Source organism: Pan paniscus, chromosome X (genome assembly GCF_029289425.2).
Source record: "Pan paniscus chromosome X, NHGRI_mPanPan1-v2.0_pri, whole genome shotgun sequence".
NCBI classification, from domain to species: domain Eukaryota; kingdom Metazoa; phylum Chordata; class Mammalia; order Primates; family Hominidae; genus Pan; species Pan paniscus.
Window position 1 is genome coordinate 4,584,845 of NC_073272.2, and position 8,802 is coordinate 4,593,646.

An 8,802-nucleotide genomic window follows, 5' to 3' on the forward strand; every position below is an offset into this window, starting at 1 on the left:
GGAAATAGGAAACTTAAAAGAACTACATGGACATTGGGTCAAAGAACATGGGTTGAAATGTGCCTGGCAGTAGCCCAAAAGTAAATGCTCTTCGAGGTGCATGTGAAGGAACTGTAGGAGGGAAATGGGATAATTCACATCTCCGCCAATAAATAAATGTAGCCACACTAGCTTGGGGGATTTGAGGTGAGACATCGAAAATACTAAGTCATGGTGAGGGCTGGAAGACAAAAGAATGAATCACTTCATAGGAATGGCTGTGGGGAAGGGCTTGAAGGAGTCATCCTCTGACTTCCATGTGAACCATGAACATTAAACATGGAGAAATGAGGAGCGGCAGCAGATCGGTTTGGGATGCATCTTCAGGGGATGCTGAAACAACAACAGCATTTGGTTTGCTCTACACCCCTGTCACCCCTCGCCCGCAAGCCCAGGGAGTGGTCAGCAGTGGGGCTTTGTGACGTCGAAGCCACCCTAGGGGTGCCATTGGATGGGACACTGCCTGTATGATCAAACAAAGCTCAAGGGTGTGGCTTTGCCTTGTCACCAGGAGGGTATATATAGGGAGGGCAAGAGCTCTGGGCCACTGCGAAGATTCAAAAGCTACAAAGCTTTCCGCAGACATTGACAAACCAATGTATACAATGGGCCAACAATCCAGTGCTGGCGGGGTGAAGAGAAGCACCCCGTGTGAATCCAACGAGGTGAATGAGACGGTAAGATTGTTAGGTTTTGAAGCGAAGGCGAGGGTGAAAGAAAGACACACAGAGCAGGGGCGGCTCAAACAACAACACAGGAATATTGCAGACAATTGTGGAAGTGGTGGGCCCGCTTAATGCCAGAGCCCACCGCCGCTTACAGGCTGGGGTGCTTGTAGGTATGGGTGGGAGGGGCCTGGGCAGTATGGCTTGCTGCCCGGCAGGATATTGATAAGATGTTCTTAGCATCAGGTGGTTTGGCCCTTTTTCTGCTGGAATATCATTGTGGTGTTCCTTAAAACGTTGCCAAGCAAGATATGATAGGGATGTTTCTTTAGTTGGGCCTTCGTCCGCCTTGCGGACAGGTGGTTAGGCAGGATGTTTCTCACGGCCTGAACCCCCATGGGATGTTTCACTTTGACCAAGGTCTGCAAAATAGCAAAGAACTTACAGAATGGTGCAGTTTGGACTAACAGATGACCCTACCCACGCTCCTCTTCTTCTTCCCCATAGATCCCTACTCTGTGATTCAACCTTGTTCTTCTCTGGATCAAACCCCTTCCTCAACCTGCATTCCTTCTTGTCATGAAGCCCCCCGTGCTATCCAGTCTCTATCCTGTTCACCCAAAATAATGTCCTCCTGGCCTCTCCCTGTTTTCTTAACAGATGCCAGAGACGTCAAGGGGGGACTCACAGCCAGAACCCGCTCCTAAGAAATCAAAAGCATCGGACTCCTCGACCGTATTAGTGCTTTCCTACAGGAGAGAGGTTAGAAGACGTTACTCCGTCTCCGATGAATTGGTGAATGACCACTCCCGAGAGAACCGAGTCAACCGCCTCCAAATAGACGAGGAAGAATTCACGCAGATTTCTGTGCAAACAGCTGCAAACCAGAAGGAAGATGCTGCCGTTAACCTTGGGCAATGAAAATAAAGTTTGAGAAGCTGATGGCTGTGCATATCTCTGCCTGTTTTCTGATGGTGGTGCGGGGGGGGAAGGGAAGGGAAGAGGTAGGCATTTGAGAAGGGAGGGATATGAGGTCCTGTAGGGTTGCTGGACAGACCCACAGGTGGACAGTAAGCCAGACATTGTAAATAAGGCCTGGGGGAGGACTGATTCCTAAAGAAAATTTCCTTCTTAAAATTTTATCTCACAGGAAGTGGAGATGTGTATATGTTCACGCAACTGTACCCGGCAGCACATAGTTCTGCTGAATGCACATATCGAAGGTATTCCCATCCCCTTTCCATCTGATATTTTCCTAGGTTAGAAATATATGCTTTATAAAGAGTAAACGTTCTGTAAAACACAAAGCACAATACAAAAGAAGATAGTAGATGTAGGAGTAAGTAAACGGCAGGAAAGCATTGCTTGTAATGAAATGATTGAAAAGCCAATTCTAAAACAAAATGTTCAATGCATCTTAAATATTTGTTACTGTTTTAATGACCTCAGCAGCCTTTAATCAAGATAAGTATGCTTTAGAAATGTGTTGATATCCGCAAAGTGTGAATATTCAAAATCGCCATGACTTGGGAAAAGGAAAGTAAAACACTCTTAAGTATGAGGAGCTTTTTTCCATGGAATGTGAACTGCAAGGTGGTGAGAAGGGTTAGGTGTGATGTGGTGAGATCATTTTTAGGAGAGTGTGTCTATTATCGGCTTCCTAACACTTCCATTTTGCATGATAATTTCCTGAAATTCGTCATTTAATTAAGGCTATAGATTTTGATTACAATGTGTCTTAAAATGTCAAACAGTATAATATTTATAGTGAAAAAGAAAACTGCTTGGCGGATACACATCGGTTAGCGGGAAAAGACACCACAGGGATTCACCATGGAGTCACCCGTGGATGGGGTTTTAGTTTCTGTCTTTGAATTGACCTTCACATAGTGTCTACGTCTTGAGAGTTCAGGGGATGTTGGAGAGATCATTAGGTAAAACAAGAAGGTCTTCTCAGGACACATGAGGGAGTTAAATAAAAATGCAGGAGCAATTACAATTTTAGTTATTTGTAACTGTGGTTTGCTAAGTCATAACACTGTCATGGATAACATGAAAAAATAAAATATACTAAATATCAATAGACAAAAACCAGTTTGCTTTTCTCCAACCAAATACCTAAATACCTAGCACTGATTTCCAGAACAAAATCCCCCACGTACCATCTTTGGAATAAAAGAATATTCTTTCAAGTTGTCGGACCACAAGGTAAAAACAAAAAATCCCAATGCTTTTTTTCTTACTCTTTGATATGTACAATTGAAGGTATTCCTCATTGCAAACTAATATTTCCATCCAGCACGTGACATTAAAGAATTTTTCATATTTAGGATAGTAATACGGGATCACATTCTTTAGCCTTAGGCATTGCAGAGGAAAAACAAACAAACAGAAACAAACCAAAACTAAGCTGAGAGAGGCGGAGCAAGAAAAGCAGAATAGAAGGCTGCACAGATCAGCCCCCTCGCAAGGACACAAATTTAGCAACTATCCACACAGTAGAAAACACCTCCATAAGAACCCAAAATCAGGGGAACTCTCATAGTACCTGGTTGTATCACTGAAAGAGGCACTGAAGAGTTAGAAGAAACAGTCTTAAATCGCTGACCCCACCCCTTCCCTATCCTAGGCAGTGGCAGTGTGGTGTAAAGAGCATCTCTGGAAGCTGGAAGAGCAAGAGCAGAGCAGTTGTGGGTCACTGAACTCAGTGCTGTCTCTTACAGGAGAAAGGAAAACCAGACCAAACGTAGCTGACTCCCATCTGGGAAGGGAGCATTGCAACCACCTCTAGCCAGAGGGAAATTACCCATCCCAGGAATCAGAACTTGAGTTTCTGCAAACCTTGCCACCAAGGGCTAAAAAACTGTTCCAGGTTTCTCAGACAACCTTAAAGGCAGTCTAGGCCATAAGACCTGTAACTCGTAGGTGAGTTCTAGCGTAGAATTGGGCCCAGAGGCAGTGGATTGTGGCGGGTATGTGGAGGGGTGCACATGACCTACTGAGATACCAGCTGGGGCAGCCAAGTGAGTGCTGGTGTCACCCCTGCCCTAGCCCCAGACTGCCCAGCTAGCGGCTCCATGAAAGACCCCCTCCTTCCACTTGAGGAGATGGAATAGTGAGGAGCGTTTTTTTTCTTGCATCTTGAATACCAGCTCAACTACAGCGGGACAGGGCACCGGTCGGGGTTGTGAAGCCCCTGTTCCAGGCACTAGCTCCTGGATAACATTTCTAGACACACCCTAGGCCAGAAAGAAACCTGCTGCCTTGAAAGAAATGAAAAGAGAACACCTATACACTGTTTATGGGAATGTAACTTAGTTCAGCCATTATAGAAAACAGTTTGGTGATTTCTGCAAGAACTTAGAATTACCATTCATCTCAGCCATCACATTACTGGATATATACCCAAAGGATATATATCATTCTACCGTTAAGACATATGCATGCGTATGTTCTTGACAGCACTATTCACAATAGCAAAGATATTGAATCAACCTAAAGGCCCATCAGCAGCAGACTGGATAAAGACATTGTGGTACATAAACAGCATGGAATACTATGCAGCCATAAAAAAACGAGATCATGTCTTTTGCAGCAACATGGATGGAGCTGGAGGCCATTACTCTAAGCGAACTCACGTGGGAACAGAAAATGGAATACCACCTTTTTCCATTTCTAAGCAAGAGCTAAACATCGGTACGCATGGACACAAAGAAGGGAGCAACAGACACCCGTGTCTACTTGGGGGTAAAGGATGGGGAGGAGGGTGAGGATTGAAAAGCTACCTGTCAGCTATTATGCTGATTACCTGGGTGATGAAATAATCTGTACACCAAACCCGTGTGACACACAATTTCCCTATATAACGAGCCTGCACGTGTACCCCTGAACCTAAAATAAAAGTTAACAAAAATTTAAAAATAAAATAATAAAAAATTAAGAAGTCTCACAGAGGTAGAGAGTAGAATGGTGGTGACTAGGGGCTCGGTGGTGGTGGCTGGAGAGACATTGCTCAAAGGATACCAAATTTCCATTAGACTGAAGGAATAAGCTCCAGAGATATATTGTACAACACGGTGACTACGGGTGATCATAATATGTTGTATTATTGATAAATGCTAAGAGAGTAGATGTTAAGTGTTCTCAATACAAAATGATAACTTTGTGGGATGATGCATATGTTAATTAGCTATATTTATTCATTCTACAATGTATATACTTCAAACATTAGATACATGATAGATACATTCCATTTTATCTGTTCAGTTTAAAATAATAAAAATAAAGAAGAAAGACATGTCCAAGTGTTCTGCCTGGGAAGATGGGCCTGAGAGAGTCTTACATAGTTAATCATGTACTATGTTTTTCTGTGCAGGACAGCAGAGGGAGTGGGGCTACCTGAGAGCAGCACATAGTCAGTAAATGGCCTATAACAGCTCTACTTCCTTTCTTGAAGAATCAGAATGGTGAAAGAAACCAGTGTAATGTTTCTCATACCCCTAAGAAGGACACTAAAGTGTTTTAAAGAGAGTTGGATCTGAAGGTGCCCTGTGGTTGGGCTTGAGGGATGACATGAAAATGTTCTGCATGAATCAGCCATTTAGGGCCAGATGGGATGATACGCATCTCAGGAGATGTTCGATGGATACGACATTGGGAAATTCTGAGATTCTGAATTGACTAGGTGTGAGACTCATGCATATTAAGTGCAATTACATAAAATGGCATTGCATTTCTCATTCGGCCAAGCATTGTAACCAGGTATATTCATGTGCCAGCTATTTCAATAGAAAGTGCTAGCTCTCACAACCGTTTGCATTCCAATACAATTTTCTGAATGTAAGAGAAAGAGATATAGTTATAACCAAGGTGTTAATCAATGAGAATAGTTTGCATCTCATCTTCTCTATTCTGCAGAAAGGCCCTTGAAGAGCATATTGCATCATTTTCCTCATGGCCAAGAAAATCAAGAATCACTGATCTGGCCAGGTGCAGCGGCTCATGCCTGTAATCCCAGCACTTTGGGAGGCCGAGGCGGGCGGATCACCTGAGGTCAGGAGTTTGAGACGAGCCTGGCCAACATGGTGAAACCCTGTCTCTGCTAAAATACAAAAAAAAAATTAGCTGGTCGTGGTGGCGGGCGCCTGTAATCCCAGCTACTGGGGAGGCTGAGGCAGGAGAATTGCTTGAATCCAGGCAGTGGAGGTTGCAGTGAGCCGAGATCGTGCCACTGCACTCCGGCTTGGGTGACAGAGCCAGACTCTGTCTCAAAACAACAAAAACAAAAACAAGAAATCACCGATCCATTTGAAAGTCAGCAAATATTTTGTCATTGACTAAATGTAGACCCTAGAGAGTGATCCCCATACACCACACTACAACTTAAGACTGATTCTGTTTCTTAATCATCCTTTGGAGGTCATCACGTTTTTGAACTCTTGTAATAACAGGGGACTTGAACGCATTTCAGACAGCAAACCTCGTCCTGTGTTATCTTATGCTCTGGGAGGAATTAAAAGACAAGGAAGTAAGGAAGAAAGAAAGGAAGGAAGGGAGGGAGGAAGGAAGGGAGGGAGGGAAGGAGGGAGGGAGGGAGGGAGGAAAGGAGAAGAGGAGAGAAGAGAAGAGAGGAGACGATCTCTAAACCTAAATTGGTAGAAAGCTTCACAAGTCTGAATACTTAAAAAGTTAAATTAAGTAGCTAAAGATGTTTTTGAAAAGCATCTGAGCAAACAACAAAATGATTCTGAAAAATATTTGGTAATGTAATAATGACAATGGGTTATTTCTTCTATCCGTGATCTCCTACAATATATTTTAAGCCAGATCACGTTTTTCCTTTGATGAAAACTCCACAGAGTTTTCATCTTGATGAAAATAAAATCCAAATTCCTAATAAGGCCGTACATGATGTGGGCACCTATTACCTCTCTGACATTAATACTTATTCTTCTCATGAATCAATCACTCTGCTTCTATCACACTCCCCAATCTGTGACTCTTGTAACTCACCATGCATGTGATTCCTCTAACCTGCCATCCATATCAGGGTCTTTGCACACTTCTGCTGGAAGGTTCTTCTCTAAAATATCCACTATGTATCCTCATTTTCTTTTCTTTTCTTTTTCTTTCCTTCTTTCTTTTCTTTTCTTTTCTTTTCTTTTTTTTTTTTTTGAGATGGAGCCTTGCTTTGTCGCCTAGGCTGGAGTTCAGTGGTGCATTCTCGGCTCTCTGCAACCTCCGCCTCCTGGTTTCAAGCAATTCTCCTGCCTCAGCCTCCTGAGTAGCTGAGATTACAGGCGCCTGCTACCACGCCTGGCTAATGTTTGTATTTTTAGTACAGATGGGGTTTCATTGGTTGGCCAGGCTGGTCTTGAACTCCTGACCTCGTGATCCGCCTGCCTTCGCCTCCCAAAGTGCTGAGATTACAATCGTGAGCCACCACGCCCGGCCTGTGTATCCGAATTTTCTTAAGGTCACTAGTCAGAAGTCACTTTATTGGAAAGGCTATCCTCCATTTAATGGTGAAGACGTTAAATGGTACTTGTACTTCTTTCCCAAAAAATGACACTTTTATCAGTTATTTTACTACAGTACCTGGAACACGTAAACTTTCAAGAAATATTTGGTGAATGAATGCATGTTAATCTGAATTTAGTATTGCAGTCTTCATTACTAGAAAGCATTTACATGTTTTAACTGTCAGGGAGCAACGCTGGTAAGTGATTAATTCCCTATCAATAAAATGGATAGAGTACTATTCATGCTACATGTTCTCACAGTTGTGGCAAGGGTTATTAAATTGCCAACTGTAGTACTAAACTTATATTAATGTTGTACTCATTAGTATTACTCTTGTTATGTTCAGAGGAAATATGGAATAAAAGTAAGATCATGGGCCTGGTTCAAATCTGAAATTCTGCTACGTCCTAGTTGGGTGATCTAGGTCAAGTTTCTTAACTCCTCTGAGTCTTAGATTCTTCGTATGAAAAATGGAAAAAATGCTAGCACCTACTTCTCAGGATTGTTTTGAAAAACAAATTAATTAATATATTTAAGCTTTTAGCACAGAGCCTAGTACATACTGTGTGTGCAGTAATTACAAACTATTACTAGTGAGTATAATAGGATGTGAAAATTCATGACATCAAACAACTAGAACCGAGATTTATACACACACACACACACACACACACACACACACACAGACATATGTATACACACACACACACACACACAGACATATGTATACACACACACACACACACATATAATTGTTTTTGCAACAGAGTCTAGCTCTGTCGCCCAGGCTGGAGTGCAGTGGCGTGATCTCGGCTCACTGCAACCTCTGTCTCCCGGGTTCAAGCAATTCTTCTGCCTCAGCCTCCTGAGCAGCTGGGACTACAGGCGCGTGCCACCATGACTAGTTAATTTTTGTATTTTTAGTAGAGATGGGGTTTCACCATGTTGGCCAGGCTGGTCTCGAACTCCTGACCTCAGGCGATCTGCCCACCTCAGCCTCCCAAAGTGCTGGGATTACAGGCGTGAGCCACCGTGCCTGGCCTGCAGTAGGATTTTAGAGAGATGTGTTTGTGAGAGAGATTTGTGCCCAAAGGGTTTTATTTTAAATTTTTAAAATATTTATAAAATAGAGACAAGATCTTACTATGTGGCCCAGGCTGGTCTCGAACTGCTGAGCTCAAGTGATCCTCTCTCTTTGGCCTCCCACAGGCGTGACTCACCACAGCCGATCCACTCAAAGCATTTTAACTTAGGGAGGTGAGTGTTGACACAGACAAACCAATGCCATTGCAATATTTTCATGACTTAGATTTCCCGAGAGAAGGGGATATGCCCTACCACACAGGTTCACGGTGGGAAGCACCAGGGCTTGGCTTGGAAGCAGAGGCAGGAAGGAATGAGGAGCCCAAGCAACAGCCTTTATTATTAGGCTTTCCAAGGGAAAGGTCAGGCAGGGCAGGGTGAACAGCTTCACACTGGTAGTTTGAGTAATTACAGTAAGTTTGGAGCAACAGAGACTGCCTCTAGCTGTCTGGTACCCGGTGCTGGGTTGATTTAGGACAGAGAAAATATCAGC

The 8,802-nt window shown here is 43.3% G+C and overlaps 1 protein-coding gene across 1 annotated transcript; it reads left to right on the forward strand.

Annotated features, from left to right (window-relative positions):
- The first annotated feature begins 591 nt into the window (after window positions 1-591).
- On the forward strand, window positions 592-1,645 carry LOC129395325 (sperm protein associated with the nucleus on the X chromosome C-like). The gene is made up of 2 exons (XM_055106513.2): window positions 592-716; window positions 1,365-1,645. The coding sequence occupies exons 1-2, from the start codon at window positions 636-638 to the stop codon at window positions 1,623-1,625; spliced, it is 342 nt and encodes a 113-aa protein (XP_054962488.1). The 5' UTR covers window positions 592-635; the 3' UTR covers window positions 1,626-1,645.
- Window positions 1,646-8,802: the final 7,157 nt, after the last annotated feature.